General features: G+C 38.5%; 1 protein-coding gene across 1 annotated transcript in view; it reads left to right on the top strand.

Annotated features, from left to right (window-relative positions):
* Window positions 1-23736, top strand: part of PPP2R5A (protein phosphatase 2 regulatory subunit B'alpha) — a 66766-nt gene that overhangs the window by 25558 nt on the left and 17472 nt on the right. The window contains exons 2-3 of the mRNA XM_004699873.2: window positions 10049-10245; window positions 13445-13546. Of these exons, the coding sequence (XP_004699930.1) occupies window positions 10049-10245; window positions 13445-13546 (299 nt within the window). The remainder of the gene's footprint in view (window positions 1-10048; window positions 10246-13444; window positions 13547-23736) is intronic.

Raw genomic sequence — 23736 nt, forward strand, 5'->3', positions numbered from 1 at the left:
TTTGAGAATGATGAGGGCAATGAATGTACAAATGTGCTTTATACAATTGATGTATGTATGGATTGTGATAAGAGTTGTATGAGCCCCTAATAAAATTATTTTTTTAAAAAGGAAGAAACACACACACACAAAGATAATAAAACTTTCCATTACCTTTAAAAAAAAAGACTGATGGTCAATTCATATGGCCCTTCTAGCCTTGCTTCCTTTTATATTAGGGTTCTGAACTTTACACACCTGTGACAACGATCCCATTGTGGAGGATGATGCTGATGGACAGCAGTGGGTGGGATTGAGACCTGAGCTTGGTGGAGGAGGTAGACTGAGCCATCCATACCCACACCCATGGTTTCCTTGGGGGCATGTAAAAAATCATTTTATTGGGGCCTCTTACAGCTCATATCACAATCCGTACATCCATCCATTATGTTAAGCACATTTGTACATAAGTTGTCATCATCCTTTTCAAAATGTTTTCTATCTGCTTGTGCCATGAGTATCAGTTCACTCCTCCCATCCCACCCCCCCTCATGAACCCCTGATAATTTATAAATTATTGTTTTTTCATGTCTTACACTGACTGCTGTCTCCCTTCACCCATTTTTCTGTTGTCTGATCCCCTGGGAAGGTTATATATCAATCATTGTGATTGGTTCCCCTTGGGAGCATTTTTGATGTTACACCTTGGTAAAGGGTATGACTGAAATCACCATTTTTGGTGGGGCATAAAATGCTTGTTGTAACACACATCATTTCACCTGGAAAGCTAGACCTCTATTTTCTTAACTGGACTTTGGTAGAAGCAAGAAGACCTGTTGTGGCTTTGGTACATTTTTAGCATTTGGATCTGAACCTTATATTTGGCTCACCTCTCCCTGACCCTCAGATTTTGGAGTGAACAGCAACCACCACCACATGAGACATTTCCTTAAAGTTGCATGACTTTCCATGGTACTTCGCAGGGAACTACAGAACCCAGGGACACGAGGGAATGTACTCAAAGGAGGAGGAGAAGGGGGAAATGGAGCAAAGTAATATCTTGGAAGAGTTTGACATTTGGAACATCTTTACCCTCCAACTCCTTAGAACTAGTCTGGTAATAATTATTACAAAACAAATTATTGCAATATAGTATAACATATTAAAGAAGTCTGTCCCATCACCACCCCCACCTACACACACACACACACACACACACACAGAGGGTTAACAACCCACCCAGCTTTTCTATTCATGTTAATCCATTCATTACCTTCCTAGGTTGAAGTAGAACTGCCCTCTACGGTTTCCAAGGCTGTAAATCTTTACAGAAGTAGACTGCTACACCTTCTTACCCTGCTGAGCAACTGGTAGGTTCAAATCTTTAGTAGCCATGTGCTTAACTGACTTACCACCAAAGTTCCTTATCTAGCTATTAAAAAGACCAAAACTCAACCCCACTGCCATTGAGTGTATTCCAACCATTAGTGAGCCTCTATAGCAGTGGTTCTCAGCCTTCCTAATGCTGCGACCCTTTGATACAGTTCCTCATGTATGGTGACCCCAACCATAAAATTATTTTCATTGCTACTTCATAACTGTAATTTTGCGCCTGTTAAAAATCGGGTGACCCCTGTGAAAGGGTTGTTTGACCCCCAAAGGGGTCTCAACCCACAGGTTGAGGATGGCTGCTCTCTAGGATTTCTGAGACTATAATGTCATCTTTCTCCCACAGATAATGGGTTTGAACTGCTAGCTTTGCTGTTAATGGGCCAGTGCCTAACCAATAGCACTAACCATTGCCAGTTACAGCTCAAGTGTTTGCAGCAATGCCCTGGAGCATAAATTGCTTTACTGCCTAATCCAATCAAATTCACATTCATTTGAAGGGAGTTTCAAGATATGTGTTTTCAGCAGTTTCTTTCTCCTGAAAACTAGCCAGCTTAAAATTTAGCTTGTATCCTCACTGAATTTATAAATCTTCCAATTTACTTTCACCACAACTATCCAGGATCTCTTGCAAGTGAAATCACTTTCTTTTAGAAAGAAATTAGGAGCTCTTTTGTGACCCCTTCTCCCCATTTATAAGGAGCCCTGGTGGCATAGTGGTAAGCATTTTGGGCTGTTGTCCTGGCAATTCATAACCACCAACTGCTCTGCTGCAGAATGGCAGGGCTTTCTACTCCCATAAACAGTTACAGTCTTGGAAACTCAAAGGGGTAGTTCTACCCTGCCCTGTAGGGTCACTATGAGTGGCATTGACTCCGAGAGTGAGTTTCTTTCAGACAAAATCTCTGAGCCCCAGGGCTCTGGAGCTTGGGGTTGGAGCATTGGCAGTTTTCTCTGAGTGACATCCAGTGGAGAGAGAAGCTGAGCACTGTGGAGGAGGAACCAATGTGGGTCCTCTACTCCTGGCATGGAACCATCACCTTGTGAGTCTTGACAGAAGACTCAGTGTTTCCCAAAGTGGGCAATACTGCCTCCTGGGTGGGTGCTGGAATGATGTAGTAGGGCTACAGAAGCAGATACATACACTTTATCCTGGATTGTGGCCAATAGTGTAAAAGCTTTTAATTGCCAGTGCAGCACTGAGTTTGTCTTTTTCCTGAAAAGGGACAGTAGGCCAAATAAGTTTGGGAATTTATTGATTACGATACCAGTATTCACAGCGCTGCATGCTGGAAATAGAGCCTCTCTTCCATGCATGAGGGCTAGGTGGGAAAAGGGAGCACCCACTTTCAACCACACTGATCTAGAAAGTGGACCCGGTAACAGGTAGCTGTGGGCAAGATGAGAAATGACCATATCTCAGTAATGTGAAGAGCACCCTCTGACTGGGAGCTGAGTGCAGTTTCACCTCCCTGAACTAGGAGAGAAGAGGACAAGAGCATTCTTGATTTAATACCACAGACTTGCTTTGCTTAATGAGTTTTTATAGATTCTCTTGGATAGATGTTTCTGTATTTGCCCCTTTGTCTTTGCACTATTTGCAGAGGTTTTAAATGGTTGACTTAATTTTTTCCCCTTCTGGTGTGTCTATTGAGCTCTTCATGCTACCCTTCTAGAGTCCAATTTCCCTCTGGACAAAAACTTTTAACTTTCTTTGTAACAATAATTATGACCTTACTCTTGTCTTTTTCTGGTAAATACACACCTTTCTGGAACCGATGCAAGAAGAAACAAAAATGTAAATAGTTCTGTGTGTAATTGAAAACAAATGAAAACTTCTTAATCTTGGCATTCTCAAGGGTGTACATTTGTGTCTTACTGTGGTTAAGATTTGTTTGCCTGATGACTAGTGGAATTGAACATCTTTTCATGTGCTGGTTAACTATTTCTGTATTTTCTTTTGTGAAATATCTCCTCAAATCTTTTGTCTATTTTTAAATTGAATTCTAAGAGTTCTTTGTATGTTTTAGATACAAATTCTCTGTCCACTAGATGAGGGGATTTAAAAAGCTCAGAGGGATAACCAAACACCTATAGACACCTGATTTTCGATAAAGAATTAAAACAAATTAAGTAGGAAAGAGAGAACCTTTTCAAACATTTTCTCCCAGTCAATAGCTTACCTTCATTTTTTTAATGTTGCCTTTTATAGAGAAGTTAATAATTTTGGTGAAGTTTATCTTTTTGTTTTAAGTGCTTTCTAGGTCTTGTACCTCATGTCACAAACAAGTCTTTTAGTTTCTTACAGATAGTACAACTCATAATTCAATTAGATCAAGCATAATTGTACAATTGCTGCTACCATTAATTTCAAAACATTTTTTCTCTTCTTGAGTTCTTTGATATCAGCTTCCCTTTATCCCCTCCCTCCCCCACTCTAGCCCCTTAAAACCCTTGTTACTATATTAAATATTATTATTGTTAGTGTTATTCCTTTTTTTTTTGCTGTATCTTAAACCATCCCATGTATCCGTTCACCTACAGTTCTGTTTATTTGTTCCTAGTGGAGTTATACAGTCATCATTGCTATCAGTTTCCCCTTCCCTCCCTTCCCTGCTCTCTTCCTGTACTCTCAGGGAATCATTACTCCCATTACTGTTTCTGAAGGGATTATCTATCTTGGATTTCATGCATCAATGATCTTAATTATACAATGAATGTACGCAGGTCTAGCAAGATTAATGAGGTAAAACTAAGACCATAGTAGTAAGGGGAGGGCTCTTTGTGCAACCTGGCTCCTGAAGTGTTGTGATGGTCCTGGAGAATAGAACTACTCCATAGGGTTTTCCTGGCTGTAATCTATATAGAAGCTGATCTTCAGAGGTCTGGTGCAGTGTTGACTGGATTTAAAATTCCAACCTTTAGGTAAGGAGAACTTGAAGTACTTTCAGAAGATGATCAAGAATTTCAGCTGTCAATATGGATTATAACTTAATGTAAAAAAAAAAAACAACTTGACCAATAGGTAACATCATGAAAAACTGAAAAATATGGAAGGATGTCAAGGATTTCATCTTTCTTGGATGCACAATCCATGCTCACAAAAGCAGGTCAAGAGATCATATGAAACAGTGAATTGGGTAAATCTGCTGCAGAAAACTTCTTTTAAGTGTTCAAGAATAAAGGATTTACTTCGAGGACTAAGGTGTGCCTTGTATGTAAGTTGAACATTAAATAAGGAAGACCAAGAAGCATCAATGCATTTGAATCATGGTTCTGGTGAAGAATATTGAAAGTACCAAGAACTACAAAAAATTAACAACGAAAAAATCTGTCTTGGAAGAAGTACAAGCAGAATGCTCCTTAGAAGTGAGGACGGTGAGACACTCTTCATATATTTGGGACATGTTACAGTCTGGGAGGCCCATAGGGAATTGCTGAGTCAGCATAGTCTTCATGGCAGTGAATTTGAGAGTTAATCATGGAAGAACAGTCTCTGGAAAAGGACACAATGCTTGGCGGAGTATATTGACAGCAAAAGAGAAAAGAAGACCCTTCATGAGATAAACACGTTGCTTTGAAAATGGGCACAAACATAACTATCATGATGTGATTGAGCAGTTTTTCTTCTGTTGTACACAGGGTTGCTGAGTCAGAAGCACTTGATGGCACCTAGCAACAACAGTAACATAATGGTTTTCAGAATTAAGTAGATCAAAGATGTGAAATTATCTAATCCAGTACTAGAACATAACTGAATCGAAAGTAAATTTTGTTTTCTACTTAATACTAAAACCCTTACAAAATTATGTAAAGAAATATACTATTTTGAGTGTGGTATCAGATTATCAATGATCATGAGGCAAATGACATAAATAAATTTATTTCTAAAAAAATAGGGGAGGAAATATTAAAGAACTAGGGGATAGTTATGTGTTTCATCAGTGTGATACTGCAGCCTGGATATATTATCATCCCTTCAGTGTGGCCCTTCTGTGAGGCACTGTCAGTTATCTTACAGGTGGGTTTTGGGTCTCCACTTTGTCTCTGCTCCTTCATGTCATACCTAGTCTAAGGGGACCAGATGTCCCGCTTTTGGCGGGACAGCCCAGATTTTTGGCGTTTTAAAAAAGTCCCAATTTTTGAAAAGAATGCACGACAAGCTAGGGAACTGTCTATTTGGTCCATATAGACAAAAATTTTAATCAAGAACACCCACCCCCACCCCCCGTCAATGGTGTCCCGTTTTAAATCTGGCCACCTTAACCCAGTCCCATCGACACCTTATGATCGCACAGGCTGGTGTGCTGCTTCTGTGTGTGTTTTATTGCTTCCCAGTTAGATGGCCGCTTGTTTAAGACCCCAGATGCTGTATCTTTTAACAGCCCGGCACCATCAGCTTGCTTCACATTTGCTTATGCACCCATTTTGTCTTCAGCGGTCATGTCAGGAAGGTATCATACATTGCCACATTATTAGAACAAACTGTTCTTGTATAGGTAAGATTTAAGTAGAGGCCCAAAGTCCATCTGCTTCCTTATTGTATTTAATTATATACCTACATATATAATTTTTACTTTCTTGTTCTTGTTTTTTTTTTTTTCTTTCTTTCTTCCTGACCTGCTGTCATGTTTACCCATCGTTCAACTCTCAGTAATTCCTCTCAAATACATTTCAATCGATCAAACATGACCAGGAACATTATACTCTCCTTACTGTCAATTATAAATCCTTTGCTATTCCCCTGTCCCTGTCATTATTGACTCACTGCTCCCCTCCCCCCACTGGCTCCTCTCCCATGCCCCCTTCGGGAACTATTGGTCCCGTTGCTGTCTCCTTGGGATTGCTTATCCTGCCTATCTTATATAGACAGACACCAAAAGAAAAAGAAAAATAGAGAGATGTGCTATATAGTGGGATGTGCTGTATAGTGGGATTTTATAGTAGTATACATATTATAAAACAATGCTTTTTAGCTGCTTTACTGTGAATCATAAACATGTTATGCTGTAACTCCGTGCCCAGGTACAGTTTCATGAAATAATAACCTAAAATGCAAAACATTACTGTATTAATTATTGTGTTTTTTTTTAATTCTACTACCCACCAATGGGTTGCAATCCGCACTGGAAAACAATAATCTAAAACAGAATATTTGGCAATGTGAGTTAATTTAGTATTAGAAATAAGCTAATTATTTGAAAGTAAGTGGGAAAGACCTAGCAGGTTTTTGTGAGTTTTAAAAGTTGGCTAATTCTTCAAAGATGAAATGTCTCACATTTCTAGAGTTGTCTTTGATTTTTTTTTTCTTTATAGAAGGCTTATGCAGTGAAGTTTACATTGGTGAAAATTCTTTAGTAGGAGAAAATCATCATTCTTATAAATTGGAAGACAATTAAAATATGTTTTAAGAAACTCATCTTTCAGCCATTGGGTAAACTGATTATTGTATTTTGCAAAGCACACTTAAAAAAAAGATAATTACTTGTTGTACAAGTCCTATTATAAGTTTCATAGTATTCATGCAAAACATTTTATATTCTGAGGAATTAGTAATATTGCCTAAATAATACTTTTTGTAAATCTTTACCTCTGAAATTAGAGATGAATACAACTTGTTATTCCAAGCTATTAAATAAAATATTCTTAAATTGTGATCAAACTTCTGTGACGTAACATAAAGACTTAAGGCACTTGAAATTATTGAATATGATACTAGCTACTGGTTTGAATTTATCCCAGGTGAAAACGTAAGAAGATCAAAATATACGAATAGGTATATTGGTGGATTTTTCTCTTTTGAATGGAGCTCCCTAGGATTTCTCTTTTAAATGGAGTTGTTTTGCTTAGGGGCCCTGGAGTCAGTTCTGACTCATGGTTAGACATCCACAAATACAAAATAATTCAAAAGGATTTTAATGGTGAAAACTAGATCACTGTATGGTTTTCTGGCTTATTTTAACGGTTGCATGTCTTGAACCTAGAAGCAGGCCAACCAATGCTAGATGACAATAGCTTCCCCTCCCCCCTTTTTTCCCCTCATGTATCCTCTTACAACTTGCGTACTCCACCATGGCTGTTTTAACTTAGTCAGCCACGAAACGCCCAGGTAGTGTTGTGGCTACTTATGTATTGGGTTGCGGCTGCTAACCACAAGGTCAGTAGCTCAAAACTACCAAACCTCTCCCCAGGAGAAAGATGAGGCTTTTTACTCCAGTAAAGAATGAGAGTCTGAACTCAACAAGGGCAGCTCTGCACCGTCCTGTAGACTCCTTGTCAGTAGGAATCGACTCAATGCCTGTGAGTTTGGTTTTCTGGTTTTGGCCAAGAAACTCAGCAGAAAGAATGTGCTTGCTGATTCTACTTGTATGGTGTTTTTTTGTTTGTTTGTTTTTATTGCATTTTGTAAGCACTCTTAAATTTTCTGACTCCAGAGACAATAGATAAAATGCAAATGACAGTATTTTTTCCATTAGTTGTCCGATAGTATGATCTTTCTGTTTTGTGTCTTGTTTTCCTAATCTGCTACAACAGGCAATCACTTCTAACATTCAGAATTTACAGCAAAGGATTCTTGTGAAGTAACAAGAACAACAAAAAACTTATGATTAAGTTTCTAAAGGGTTAAATAGAAAAATATTTTTCTTTTCACACACATAAAAATAACTGACTATAAGAAACTTTCTATTTTAGCTCAGAGCAAAAAAAAAAAAAAATTGGCATGTTAACTCCTTTCTAAGTATTTCTAATGTTTGGAAAATTCAGATGTAAGCTGTCCCACCCAGGCATTCAATAATGAAGGGATACAACTCTTGAATTTGAAATTCAAATCCTTAGGCCAAGAAATGACTTACTCAATAGAGGAACTATGAAAAGTAATAATCTCATTTTGGGGGAAGACCCAAGAGTTAGGTGCCCAGAAAATGAAACTTCCTTTTTCATGTGTATTAATACTCTGGAACCTAATACTTGTCGGTTCCACTGACTCCTCGCCTGTTTGGAATAGGAAAAAACATCTTTCCCATGTTAAAATAGACATGTCACTCTCATAATTAAGATCCCATTTAATCCACTTAAACCTACCATCAAGGTAGGTTGTTAATGATAAAACTGTGACTTGTTATCATTGAATATTAAAAATAGCTGTGTTGTAATAGTTCAGTACTTAAACTTTCCTTTATATCTGGCACCAGTTTTGAATTTCCCTTGTTTGGCAGCCTGTTTTTATTGCACAATGCTTGTTTTTCAAATTTAAAATAAAAAAAATAAAGCAAGTATTCATTAAGTCCTTATAAACCCTCTGCTAGATGTAAAAGAAGTAAAAGGGAAACCTTACTCTGTGAAATAAGAGGAATGATGTTGCATTTGAGGACCTAGATTCTTTTGGTGGGTAATTATGGGGGATAAAAAGGCAGCAAGTGGACATCTCTGACTATTTAATTTTCACAAAACTCAAATCAAACCTATTGCCATTGAGCCAATTCCAACTCATAAGACCTTATTATGTGGGGTTTGTGGGACTGTAAAATCTTTATAGGAGCAGACAGCCTCATCTTTCCCCTGTCACCAGCCCTGCCTCACCATAGCACTCTCCTCTTGATCTTCCAGGTTCAATAACGTGTTGAAATGGCCATGTAGGACTCATGGATCATACTCAGCAGTTAGAGAGCTTATCGTTAAGTAACAGGTTGCAATTCAGGATAAGAAATTACTCAGGCTACAATTATTTGATCAGAACAACCTTTTCTCTACCATGCTCACAAACCTCTCGCTGGTGCTCAGCCCCTTGGCCTTTTTCCATCCTCTGCCCAATGAGCTGCATGTGACTTGATAGCAGTTGAGTTTGGTTGTGGTTTCTATTTAGCTCTGTTCAAGCAAGTGGTTCAAAGCTCTTTAGCATCAATTAGGTGCCTGGGTGACACCACTTCAGCAAGCCTTGGCCTGAAAGGCCCTTAGTCAGCTCTTTCTCCCTGTGAGTCAGCACACCCACTGAAATGACTTACCTTCTGAGCCAGGAAACCCATTGGACCATCTGGTGCCTATCTCCTCATTTGACTGCTATTGCTTCTTACCATCTTGCACCATTTATCAGTGGTGCATTTTTTTCATCTTAGCAAGATGGCTTCTGAGTTTATTTGGGAGATAAATTGGGTGAGGTAGACAGTGACTACGGGACCGGACAATAAGAGTAGGGATAATGTCAGAGCTATGGTCTAGATGAGGGATAATAAGAAAAGGAAACGATCTATAACAATTAATGATTAGTTGGGGATAGTGAGAAAGGAGGAAGGGTCCAGGGTACATCTCACATTTCTGGTCCTAAGATATGGTCAGTTGGGTAAATATCCTCTTTTTTGTTGTTCAGAATATACAAAGCAAAACAAACATTAATTCAGCAGTGCCTACATGTACCATTTAGTGACCCTGGCTTGTTCTTCCAGTTATGGTTATATTCTTCCAAGTTTTCCAACCAATTCTTATCCTCCTTTTCTGACTCCTATCCAATATCTGAGTTGCTGTCAGTTTAAATCCTATCTTAGATCTTAAAAGCTCAAGATGGGTGAATTTCACATTTTATTTCTGAGAAAGGTTTTAAATATGTGAATACTTTCTAGAAAATACGTATATGGTTAACTTTTTAAGTAGATAGTGATTTGAGTTTTTCTCTCATTATTTATAGATGCCACTTCAAATGAACAACAAGAGCTCTTCTGTCAGAAGTTGCAGCAGTGTTGCATACTGTTTGATTTCATGGACTCTGTTTCAGACTTGAAGAGCAAAGAAATTAAAAGAGCAACACTGAACGAACTGGTTGAGTATGTTTCAACTAATCGTGGTGTAATTGTTGAATCAGCGTATTCTGATATAGTAAAAATGGTAAGCCTTTGGACTTATGTTCCTCAGATTTATATAAATTCAAGTAAGATCTGAGGTGTAGTTAGGCATGAATGAGACCGATTTTTAATAAGTGTACAGTGATTAATGTTCTCAAAAGAATGTTTTTCAAGGTAGTGCATTAGGAAGATTATCTACCCACACTAATGTTGCCATCATTGCCTATAATAAATTGTCCGGCAATTTAATAGCCATAATGGCTGGTGCTTGCACTGTTGAACAGTACAGATCAAGAGTTTAGGAAAATGTTGTAGGCTCATGGTTGTACAGGTTGAAAATTAGTGTTGGGATGAACAGTCACAGCGAGACAACTTCTGAAGAAGGATAGGAAAACCAGAGAAAAACTGGTGATTCCCATACTTAAAAGGGGAAACAGCTTGGCATTGTTTATTTAGAGCATTTCAGTATCAGTATTTGTAGATTCTATAACAATGTGAGTTGAAATTCAAGACCCTGAACTACTTAAAAGACAAAAATAAATGTTTGAAGTGTCAGATATGAAAAATGCATTACTGCCAACTTATTGAAGTAATGTTTAGTATACTACTTATTAGTAATCCAATCTTATTCTCCATCAAACAGTAGAAATTTGTTTAGGATTTATAATTTTTGTATTTTGATACATATTAACAAAATAGGACAAATTAGTTGAAACAACTATAGTGTTGCTGAGTACATAATTTAAGCCTAAGGTAAAGAAGCTTATTTAGCAATTACATTGCCTTCATCTTCCTCCCTTGACTAATATATGAGAGGGCTTCAAAAAGTTTGTTGAAAATCTCCATTATCTTCTGATTCTATTCTTGGACAAACTTTTTGAAGTACTTTGTAAGTTTTGGAGGAAGAACAAATTGTAAAAGAAAGGTAAGCTTGACCATAGCATTCTATTTGGTTTTTCTTTCTTATTGTACTAAATAGACTGGTAAAAAGCTGTGGGCCAAAGGAATTTTTTTATTTAAATAAAAGTCTTAATTTTAGAAAAGATTAGTTATAGAGAAAATATTAATCAGCATGAATGTGGCTTCCTAAACTCATACAATAGCAAAAGGGAAATGATAGTTGGAGAATGAGAATATTGAATACTGAGGTATTTCCTCTTTTATTTCTTATTTTAGCATTAAAAAAGTGTTCAGGGGAAAAACAGTATTCCTCCTGTTACTGATTTGAAATGCTTTCATTCATACATTTTGAAAAATCTTGAGATGGCTTTATTTAATCTCTATATAGCTGTTGGTTTAGATTTAAAGTACTCAAGTATTAAAAAAAAAAAAGTACTCAAGTATTGACTCAAAATAGTTAGCAATTTGCTATGGATTAATAAATCCTAGTATTCAGTTTCTTTGTACAAGTAAAAGGGTAGCTTTGTTTGTTTTTCACTTTTGAGTATGTGATCAAATTCCTAGAAAATATTGGGGCCACTTACACACACTTCTAGTCCTTTAAAGCTCTTTTTGTATGTTTGTTATGTAGTTAATTTTACTGATGTCTATAAGGTTAATGTCTAAAAAAAACCAAAACTATCAACAATAGTAAGTTTTATCTCAAGGACAACATATTCCCTCTAAGGCAGCGTTCTCAACCTGTGGGTCACCACCCCTTTGGGGATTAAACGGCCCTCTCACAGTGGTCGCCCAATTCATAACAGTAGCAAAATTACAGTTATGAAGTAGCAACAAAAATAATTTTATGAGTGGGGGCAGCCACCACAACATGAGGAACTGTATTAAAAGATTGCAGCATTAGGAAGGTTGAGAACCACTGCTCTAAGGAGCCGTGATTGCAGTGGTTAAATGCTGTGCTGCTAACTCAAGCCCACCAGCTGCTTTGTAGGAAAAAGATGGGGCATCTGCTTCCATAAAGATTACAACCTTTGAAACCCTGGAGGGCAGCCTTACTCTGTCCTATGGAGTTACTATGAGTCATAACTGACTTTACCACAGTGGATATGGGGGTTTGGAGAAGGAGATATATTTCCTTTTTCAAAGCCCATTGATTCTACTCTTTGTGAAATTAGTGTCCATGACCCTCATATACTGGCTCTGAGTTCTAGCTAGTCACAATGTGTCTTACAAAAAAACTCACTGCCCTCAAGATAATTTTGACTCATGGCCACCCTATAGTAATAGACTACTGGCGGCTGTGATTTATAAACCTACTGGACCACCAAACATCCCTTTTCCTATTCTATAACACCCAACTAGTTTATCCCAAATGACAATCCCCAAATAATGTGGCCATAAATGTTTACTGAACCAAAAAAAAAAAAATGTTTACTGAACCATTTGATCTGTGGGCCTGTTCATTGTTCTTCAAAGACTGAATTGTGGTTTGGGACTATAGTCTATCCTTTGCTAGAGAAATAGGATATGTAATGTCCTTGGAATTGACACAGATAATGGAAAGGTGGAATGCTATTCTGAATTGAGTAAAATGAAGAATCTCGGGATTCATCCCAAGTTCAGAGAGGTTTATTTTTTTAAGTTTCAGAGCATATGAAAACATTGAGTCAGATCATGAGGTGTTATAAACTATTATAATAGTGAAGTTATTTCTATATTTGTCTCCTCCCAGTATGTGTATAAAGAATGGAGATATTTTACCAGTTTTTCAGTGATGGAAAATAGGTGGCTGGGTTAGAATATGGGGGGAGGGATCTCTCTCTCACTGCCATCAAGGCAATGCTGACTCACAGCGACCCTAAAGGACCAAGTATAGAACTGCCCCTGTGAGTTTCCAAGATTGTTATTCTTTACTGAAGTAGAAAGCCACTCTGTCTTTTGAACTGCTGACCTTGCAGTTAGCAGCCCAACATGTAACCACTATGCCATCAGGGCTTCTTGTGGAGGTGGGGTGGCAGAAGAAAATAAGTTCAGGATCAGCTAGTGTTTTAGTAAACCTTACATATTTATACAAAACAGAAAAATATATAATTTGTAGGAGAGGAATCAGAGGGTCTTTAGTAGCTTAGGGTCTGAAGAAGGAGCTACTGCATAGAGAAATGGGAGAAACAAGAAGTGGCTTCTTTATGTCTTGAAGAGATAGATTTTGAAGTAAGTGTTGAACTTACAGTCACAACTTAATGTTTTTCATAAATAAGCTGATCTTAAAAGTATTTTATTTTGTGCTGTTGAATCCAACTCTACAACTAAGAACATAAATCTAAATTTATTTTTCTTTATAGATTAGTGCTAACATCTTCCGGACTCTTCCTCCAAGTGATAATCCAGATTTTGATCCAGAAGAAGATGAGCCCACGCTTGAGGCCTCTTGGCCTCACATACAAGTATGAATTATGTATTGATAGTTCATGTATTGATGGTGTTCTTTTGAAATCTTAGTTCTCTTTTAGATCCAGTATCTATTTAAAAACATGACTTTTAGGTTTTCTTTTTTTTTTTTTCCCCTTGGAATAGCTTCTATCTGGGTCTAGACCGTTCTGAAACGTTAGCTTTCTCTAACTCTTCTTTCTTTCTTTTTTTTTTTAAATCATTTTATTAGGGGCTCATGCAACTCATCACAATCCATACATACATCAACTGTGTAAAGCACATTTGTCCATTCATTGCCCTCATCATTCTCAAAACATTTGCTCTCCACTTAAGCCCCTGGCATTAGTTCCTCATTTTTCCCCTCCCTCCCCCCCCTCCCTCACGAGCCCTTGATAATTTATAAATTATTATTGTTTTATTATATCTTATACTGCCCGATGTCTCCCTTCACCCACTTTACTGTTGTCCACCCCCCAGGGAGGAGGTTATATGTAGATTCTTGTAATCGGTTCCCCCTTTCCACCCCACCCTCCCTCTACCCTCCCTGTATCGCCACTCTCACCACCTGGATCCCCTGTGTTTCCAGTTCCTATCTGTACCAGTGTACATCCTCTGGTCTAGCCAGATTTGGGGGAGGGGGTTGCGGTGGGAGGTGTGTATGAGAGAAAAGTCGTCCTGAGAGAGCAAGGTGGGGCAGAGAGAAAAACTCAGAGGGACACAGCAGAGATGGAGAGACAGGCAGAATCAAAAAAAAGGAAGGAGGTGATAGCAAGGAGAAGGGGGAAGAAAGAGACGCGGTCAAAAAAAAAGGCATAAAATAGCAATGGAGAGGAGTTGAAAGAAAACTAAGGACTGGCTGGTCATTCAGAGAGAAAGCAGTTGAGACAGAGGCAGAAACTGAAAAGAAGAAACTGGGGATTTGAGGGGTGGGGGGAGAGGGAAGAAAAGGAAGTCCAGAAAGGCAGTATCAGAAGCAGAGAGAGAAAACATCCTAAGGGGAGAGGAGAGTAGCCCCAAGGATGTGGAAGCAATGTTGCAAGAGCTCCCAAAGAAACAGGAGTGAGAGCCAAAGACTAAAGAGCAGCGGTCCAGAAACAAGAAAGTGTACCGCAGAGAAGAGAGATGGGAGAGGAAGAGACAAAGGGCCCAGGAAGTGAGTGAAAGAGACAGGACACTGTGGAGAGAGAAGAAAAAGGAAGCGTTGGAAAACAGCAATTTGAAACCATCAACCTGCTCCGTGAGAGAAGATGAGGCTCTCTGCTCCTGTGAAGATGTCAAGTCTTGGAAACCCATAGGGGCAGTTCTACTCTGTGCTGTAGGGTCACTATGAGTTGGAGAGTTTGGTTTGAATTTTTCTTACGGAATTATTTCAGTGTCATTGTTGAAAATCTTAAGTTTTGCAATAATTAATCATGAAGGATTGAAGTATTAAACGGTATGGTATGTGAATTATATACCAATAAAACTATTTTAGAAATAAATAATTATGAGTTCTCAGCCTTGTTTTTTCAAGATTAAACATTTTGGTTATTCTGAATATGTTGTATTTCCATTAGAACTTTTTGAATCAGCTTGTCAATTTTTGCAGAATAGACAGCTGGGATTTTGATAAGGATTGTATTGAATATGTGTCTAATTTGGGAAGTGTGGTATTTTTATTCATATCCTGTCAGATTCTGAACTTGTTATCTCTAAGAAGTTTTTAGTTGATTCCTTTGGATTTTCCATATACAGGATCATGTTATTTACAAGTTGTTTTTACTACTTTCTGTCCAATCCAGTGCCTGTTTCTTTTTTTAAAAAAGGAAATTCTGGCTGGAACTTCCAGTGTGGTGTTGAAAAACAATGGCAAGCGCAGATAGCCCCGTCTGGTTCCTGATCGATCTTAGGGAGAAGGCGTTCCCTTTTTAACAGTTAGTTTTGTTAGCGATTTTAATCGTGAGCATTTTGTAGATGCCGTTTGTGTCTCCTCTTTCTCCTACTTTGTGAAGATTTTGTCAAAGGCATATTCTTTTGTCTATTAAAATGATTCATGTGGTTTTTTGTCCTATATTGCGGTGTATTACATTGATGGATTTTCAGATGTTGCAACTCCCTTCTATTCCTGGGAAAAATCTCATTTGTTCATTTTTTATAATCCTTTTATATGTTTCTGGCTTTGGTGTACTGGTGTGCTGTAAACTTTCACATCTATATTCATGAGGATATTGGTCTGTAGATTATTTTCTTGGGATGTTGTTGGGTTTTATGATCAGGCTAATACTTGCCCCATAAAATGTGCTAGCATGTTCATGCTTTAATTATTTAAAGAATTTGTGAAGGATTGATAATCTTTAAATGTTTTATAGAATTCACTGGTGTTAGGTTTGTGTGAATGCTTTAAATTACTAATTTAATATCTCATTATAGGCCTATTCAGTTATCTGATTCTTCTTGGGTCACTTATTGGTAGTTTGTGTCTTTTGAAGAATTTGTTCATATTCTATGAGTTATCTAAATTTGTGTACTTTTGTTCATAGTATTCCCTCATAGTCCTTGTTTCTATCAAGCTAGTAATGATGCCTTCTTTGAAAATGATTTTATTAATTTGAGTTTTCTGTGGAGTTGGTCTGTGGAGATGAAAGTTTGTCAACTCTGAACTTTTCAAAGAACCAACTTCTGATTGGGTTGGTCCTGTTGTTGCTCTTTTCCGTCTCTGTATGATTTGTTTCTACTCTAACCCATGTTCTTTCCCTCTGTTCACTGTGGTTTTATGGAGATGCCGTTTACTTTGAAGCCCTGGTGACACTGTGAGTTAGGATTGGGTAGTGGGGAGATGAGTCACTTAGGGTACAGTATAGCAATAATGAAGCCTACAACCTTCCTCTAGTTCTTAAACGCTTCCTCCCCCACAACTACCATGACCCCAATTTTGCCTTGCAGACCTGGTTAGACCAGAGGATGCACAGTGGTATAGATGGGAATTGGAAACGCAGGGAATCTAGGACAGATGAACCTCTCAGGACCAGGGGTGACAGTGGCGATACCAGGAGGGAAAGGGGGTGTAGAAAGGGGGAATGGTTGATCTACATGTAACCTCCCCTCTGGGGGATGGGCAGCAGAGGGGTGGGTGAAGGGAGACGCCAGGCAGTGTAATATAAGATACAATAATAATTTATAAATTATCAAGGGTACATGGGGGAGAGGGGAGGATGAAGGGAGGGGGAGGGGAAAAAAAGAAAATGAGCTGATTCCGGGAACCCAAGAGGAAAGTGAATTTTGGGAATAATGATGGCAAAAGAAAGAAAGAAGAAAAAAAAGAAAAAAAGATAAAAAGGATTGGGACTGCTGACTGCAAGGTCAACACCAGCTGCCCCACAAAAGAAAGATGAGGCCATCTATGTCCATAAAGATTTACTGTCTTAGAAACCCTATACACGCAGTTGATTGCTATGAGTTGTGTTCAACTGCTGCACTGAAGGTTGGTAGTTTGAAACCCACCCAAGGGCTCCAGGAGAAAAAATCCTGGCAATCTACTTCTGTAAAGATTCCCTCTCACTGCCATCGAATTGATGCTGACTCATAGCAACCCTATAGGACAGGGTAGAACTGCCCCTGTAGGTTTCCAAGACTATAACCCTTTTACGAGTAGAAAGCCTCATCTTTCTCCCTTGAGTGAGTGGTTTTGAACAAATGTATAACCATCACACCACCAGGGCTCCTCTCTTTAAGCCAAAAAACCCAACAGGGCAGTTTTGCTCTGTCACATAGTGTCACTGTGAGTGAAAATGGACTTAGCGGCACAACCTCCACCATGTTAGTTTTAGTTTGATATTCTTGTCTCTGAAAGTGGAAAGCTAGGGTTTTCATTTAAAATCTTTTTCGATACAGGCTTTTACAGCAGTAAATTTCCATTTAAGCACTGTTTTAGCTCTATCCCATAATACTGATTTTTTTCTTTTTATTTTGATAAAATACCCATACTATGGCATTTATCATTTTAACCATTTCAGAGTATACAATTCAGTGATTAAGACCACATTCACAATATTGCTCAACTTTCTACTCCAGAACTTTTTAATCACCTAAATGTTAGTCCTATCTTTTTAGCAGTAAATTGTCAGACCTTTCTTTTGAGGGCATCTCTAGCTGGACTCAGACTCCAGCCTTCAAGTTAGCAGTCAAGCACATGAACTGTTTGCACCTCCCAGTTCCTGGCCCTTACTATACGCCTAAATCAAATGAAGTGGGATCCTGTGATTAGTGAAAGTTGATAAATTTTTAAGATTTATCGTCACTGTAGAACAGAGAATTAGGAAGTCTAAAGTGTCAAACTATTCTTAGTAGCAAACACAAGTTCATCCAAAATTTCTTGCCATGGTTAGTTTAAAATTAGTGTTATTCCAGACAGTTGACAGGCCTGCTAGATGAACAATAATCCAGGGGAGACAGACTCCTTAGAGCAGTAAGCCAAACTAAATTCAAAGAACAGCGTTTGCCAAGAGTAAGGCTGCAGGCAGGAAAGGATTGGAAAGAAGGAAACACAGGGAGGAAGTGGGACATTGTAATCAATGCCAGGAAGCACACTGTGTGTGTGAGCTGTTGACTAGAAAACTAACCTCCAAAACGTTAGCCCAAAGCACAATAAAAAAATTAAAAAGAATATTCTGTGTTTAATAATGTAATGATTTTAAAAGCACTTAATTCTCATTGACAAGTGGTGTTTTTTTTAATCCCCATGCAATTGCTTAGTCTGAATATGTCCCTCACTCTTTGAATTTTTAAAAATACAAAGGTTTTCATTAGGATATTTTCACATGCTCTTGGAAATTAACAGTGGAAATACATCAAGATAAACAAGTTTGCAATTTTCTACTGGTATGATTTGAAGTTTAATTTAAATTTCCTGACCAGTGGTTCTTATTTTAGGAGAAAGGTTGTGTTCAAAATAATGATTTTATTTTTCAAATATTGATATTTTTAAATGAGTTCTCTTACAACAAATTAATAGTGACACAAGAAATTTTCATCCATCTATGATCTCCTGATTATTTCTTTCTAATGTTAGTATGCATAAAGCTAAGAATATTTTAGCAACTAAAATTTGGTTTACCGTTTTTTAATTTGGCATCTGAACGTTTTAGGGACACCAACCCATAAAAAGCTAAACCAGTTGCCTTTGAGTTGATTCCAACTCATGGTGACCCCGCATATATCAGAGTAGAAATGTGCTCCAATAGGGTTTTCAGTGGCTGTGACCTTTTGGAAGGATTGCCCAGATTTTCTTTGAAGGTCCCTCTGGGTGGATTCTAACTGCCAGCCTTGCCAATGGCTAGCTGAATGCTTAACCATATATGCCACCAAGGCACCCCCCTAAGGACATACACTCAGCCCATTGTCATCGAGTTGATTTTGACTCATTGCACCTTCTAGAGCAAAGTAAAACTCTTCCATGGGGTTTCCCTGACTGTAAATCTTTATAAGAGCAGATAGCATCATAATTTTCATATGGAATGGCTGATAGATTTGAACTACAGACCTTGCAGATAGCAGCCCAGCACTTACCCTACTACTAAGTACTATGCATAATGAGCTGACTTAATTTTGGTATACAAAGCTCAAAAACCAAACTCGCTGCTAATGAGTTAATATCAACTCATAGTGACTTTATAGAACAGGGTAGAACTGCCCCTGTAGGTTTCCGAGACTAATTTTTTATGGGAGTAGAAAGCCTCGTCTTTCCCTTGCTGAGCAGCTGGTGGTTTTGAACTTCTGAACTTGTGGTTAGCAGCCCAACGCATAACCACTACACCACCAGGGCTCTTCCAAACTCACTGCCTTGAGTTGATTCTGACTCATAGCGACCCCATTGGGCAGGGTAGAACTGCCCTTATGGGTTTCTGAGACTAACTATTCACAGGAGTTAAGCCTAATTTTTCTCCTGTGGAGTGACTGGTGGTCTCAAACTGCTGAACTTGTGGTTAGCAGCCCAATGCATAACCTGCTATGCCACCAAGGCTCCTTTGGTGTACCAAACCCAAAATCAAATTCACTGCCATCGAGTCGAAGCCCACTCATAGCAACCCTATAGGAAGGCTAGAACTGCCCCCTTTGAGTTTGTGAGACTGTAACTCTTTATGGGAGTAGAAAGCCCTGCCACCAGGCCTCCTTTAGTAGACAGCACTACATTATTTAATCATCATCTTAAGTTTTTTTGGGTAGAGTTATCAAAACTGGCCTGATGAGATTTTTAGAGAGTGTAGCACTGAAGAAGTTTGCTCGATGAAAATGTCTTTTCCTGTTGTGAATGAGCTTTGAATATGTCCACCTGGAGCTTTTTGTTTTGTCCTGAAAGTTTATATTGAGCTTAACAGATTCTTGGTGTTAGAAATTAATTTGGTAGGGTCAAAAATGTATTAAATTTCGTTTTTAATGAGGGAAAACAATTACTGATGATTTCAAAACCTTAAAAGTCTTTGTTGCATCCCTTTTCATGAATTCTAAAAATATGCTCATTTGCTATGTACCATTTTTATTTCTTTTCATACTATATTAGGAACACTAATGAGCTATGAAATACCCTGATGAGACATAACAGAAAAAAGCAAAAGAAGGGCTATTTCAATACTAGAGGGTTGGCTGTGTCTTTTAATTTACTAATTTCAGCATTCTCTGGTAATTATAAAGAAGCTGACAACCATGAGGTTTTTAGCTCGGATCCACCATGTGGCTCAGAGAGAACGAGCTGGCGGTGGGCTTCCATACCAGAGTGCAGCCTACGAAACACTGCTGGGGAGCTATGCTCAGTCACATGGGTCGCTATGAAGTTGATTTTCAAAACCAACGGCCCCAAAACAAGAACCCAGCAACTCTTCCTGTATAATAATTGTATGTCCTTTTATTTCCTATGTATGAATCCCTTTTTATCTGTTGGATCCAAACAGCATCTACATTTTTAAATGCCCACATCAAGAGATTTAGGGAATCATGGGTGCTTTGCTAGCCTAGAATATGAGCAGATTGTATGGTATTTCCATTTTTTTTATTAACCATCTTTTTAATGACAGATAATTAAAACTTAATTACTAGAACACAGACCTTTTAAAGAACAGCAGGTATTCTAGGGAATTGGAAGCTCTGCTGTATGATTTGAATAATTAGAAATTCAAACTAGGGACATACATATCTTACAGTGGACACTTTTACATTCAAATAGCTATTGGCCAAATACTGTATTTTAAATATTTGCATGTGCTAGGAATCTAAAATGATAGCAATCATAGCTAGTGCACTGACATGATAGGCACAGAATAAAAAGGGATATATTTTATAAGGATGAAAGTATTGTTATTACTTTGCCCTTTTAATTGTAAATATTTATTTATCATTGATTATTCCTTTGGTTCTTTAAAAAGAGCCGGGAGGGGCCAGAAAATAGCTAGGCTGATCATTTAAAAATATACAAGGCTCAACGATGGAACATACAACTTTCCTCTAGTTCTTAAATGCTTCCTCTCTCCCGCCCCCCATCATGATTCCAATGCTACCTTACAAATCTGGCAAGACCAGAGGATGTACACTGGTACAGGTAGGAATTGGAAACACAGGAAATTCAGGACCAGTGGTGTGAGTGGTGATACCAGGAGGGTGGAGGGAAGGTGGCGTAGAAAGGGGGAACTGATTACAAGGATCTACATATAACCTCCTCTCTGGGGGATGGACGACAGAAAAGGGGTGAAGGGAGATGTCGGCCAGTGTAAGATATGACAAAATAACAATAATTTATAAATTATCATGGGTTCATGAGGGAGGGTGGGGAGCGGAAAGGGAGGGGGAAAATGAACTGATATCAAGGGCTCAAGTAGAAAGCAGATGTTTTCAGAATGATGATGGCAACAGATATACAAATGTGCTTGACACAATTTATATATGTATGGATTGTGATAAGAGTTGTACGAGCCTCCAATAAAATGATTAAAAATATACACACACACACACACACACACAAAGCTCATGGTTTGGATTTTAGTCCAGTATTTGTTCATTGTCATAGGACTTTTTAAAAAAAATTTCACGGGGAGCTCATACAACTCTTATCATCATCATATGAATTATTTCCTTAGCTTTTTGTATCAGTCTTGTTTTTTCCAGTACTTTAATCATCCATGCTGTTCTCTGCTAAATTTACCTTTAATCATTGTATTATTTTAATATTCTTTACTTTATCTGTAGTTTCTAATATCCATTGCAATGGCCATATAGAACTCACAGACAAAATTCCTGATTAAAGGGTTTATTAAGGAAGTTAAGATGTAATGTCAGTGAGAAATGCTCATGGTTGAGTTGTTTCTCAGGACAAGTTACAAGTTTACTAACATATGCCCAAAGGGCATACCACTGTGTTAGAAATCTCAACCACCATGTTATAAATCTCAACCGGAGGCATTCAGCTTAAACACTGTGGGCCAGCAAACCTGGCTCCCTGAACTAAGTGCTCAGAGGCACCTCACTCCAGTAAACCTCAGCCTTGAAAGTACTCCGCTTTACCTCTGTGGGTCAGCAAGTTCAATTTCCCCAATTAAGTGGCCAGAGGCACCCGACTGCACAAATCGCCAGCATACAAACACTTTACTTGTTACGTAGGTTGGGAAGTCCACTCTCTTCCATGCTCTGGCTCCTGGTTCTGCTGCTCCTCTGCTGGTAAAACTGTCACCTGGATCCAGGAATTTCACCGCACAGGGATCTGGGTGCCAGAGGACATGCTCTACTCCTGGCTCTTGCTGGGAATGAGTTTCCTTCTCGGTTCTCAGAGGGCTCATTTTATATACAGCCGAATGCCACTCCAGGGACTCCTGTTAGAAAGTACTCACAGGTGACTCCTACCAGTATCTAAGAGCTCTTGGCTGGAAGAACCACATTAAATAGTTTACTGCCCCTGCAGTCATTTAGGATCTTTCTTGGGGAGCAAAAGTAGGAGAGCCCAGCCATACATTGAACACCTGTGGAGTTAGCCCACTTCATTAGTGAGCTGAATCCCTTTACTGAAAATGTGTTTCCTTTTCAGCACTGATTCTTACATGCTTTGGCCAAATTATTTCTTCACACAAAACCTTTAAAATGCAATGGCCATACAGAGAATCTGTCAACCACTTTAATTTTCATTAGTAAGTTTTTATGCTCAATCTATTGTATGTCAGGCATTAATCTAAAAGCCACACTCAAAACTGCCATCGAGAAAGGACAGAGTAGAACTGCCCCTGTGATTTCCAGGACTGTTATATAACTCTCCCAGAAGTCATATTAATCTCCCATACATTGATCCCTGTATGTCTGATGCAGATTTTAAGATGGAATATATAGGGTAATGCATGATATAGTTGACTCGTTTAAATTGGTCCCCAGTACCAGTGAATCATAAATTTCATTGAATGAGAGATCTGTATAAAGATGTTTGAGGTAGTTAGTTTATTGTGCCAACCTGGTCAATAAACACGTGGGGTTAAGTGAAGGGCGGAGGCATAAATGGCTCAGTGAGCCTCACCTTTCGAGTTCTCGGGTCTCTTGCTTTGTGATGGTTACACCAGGGCGCAGCTGCCTTACAAGTTCCCTGCTTCAGCTTGCAAGGCTGACTTCCTGCAAGACATCCCTGAGGAGAAACCACATGCAGCCCTGGGTGCTGGAGCACCCGTGTGGAGACCCCTGCCAGCGCTGATGCTTACACGCTCACTGATTCAGCTTTCCTCCTACAGTGGGCATCATTGCATCTGTTTTGTGAGATGGAGGAGGACTTTGTGGATTGGTGTTGGACATATGGATTAATGGGTTAATGTTGGACTTGTGGACTTGGGCAGTACTGGGTTGGGATGTTTTCTTGATGTGCACTTAACCCTTTATATAAAACTCTCCTCTTATACATGAGTTTCTGTGGATTTGTTTCTCTAAAGTACCCAGACTAGCACAATGCTGAATCCATTATTCCTTACCCACCAGCGTGTATCCTGCACCATGCCTTCTTCTTTCTTTAAAAGCCCTTCTCTTTCCTTCTAGGGAGTCCAAAACCCTTTCCAAGTGTCTACAGTTCTCATAGTCTTTGACACATAATTTTTGCACATATACCATTAATTTTTTACTTTATTGTTTTGTGTGGTGAAAATGTACACAACACTTTTTACCTGCACATATATTTCGATAACATTGATTACCTTTAAGTTGTTCAGTCCTTCTC

This window comes from Echinops telfairi, unplaced genomic scaffold (assembly GCF_000313985.2).
Source record: "Echinops telfairi isolate 266 unplaced genomic scaffold, ASM31398v2 ScPeMD7_7424;HRSCAF=8462, whole genome shotgun sequence".
Lineage (NCBI taxonomy): Eukaryota > Metazoa > Chordata > Mammalia > Afrosoricida > Tenrecidae > Echinops > Echinops telfairi.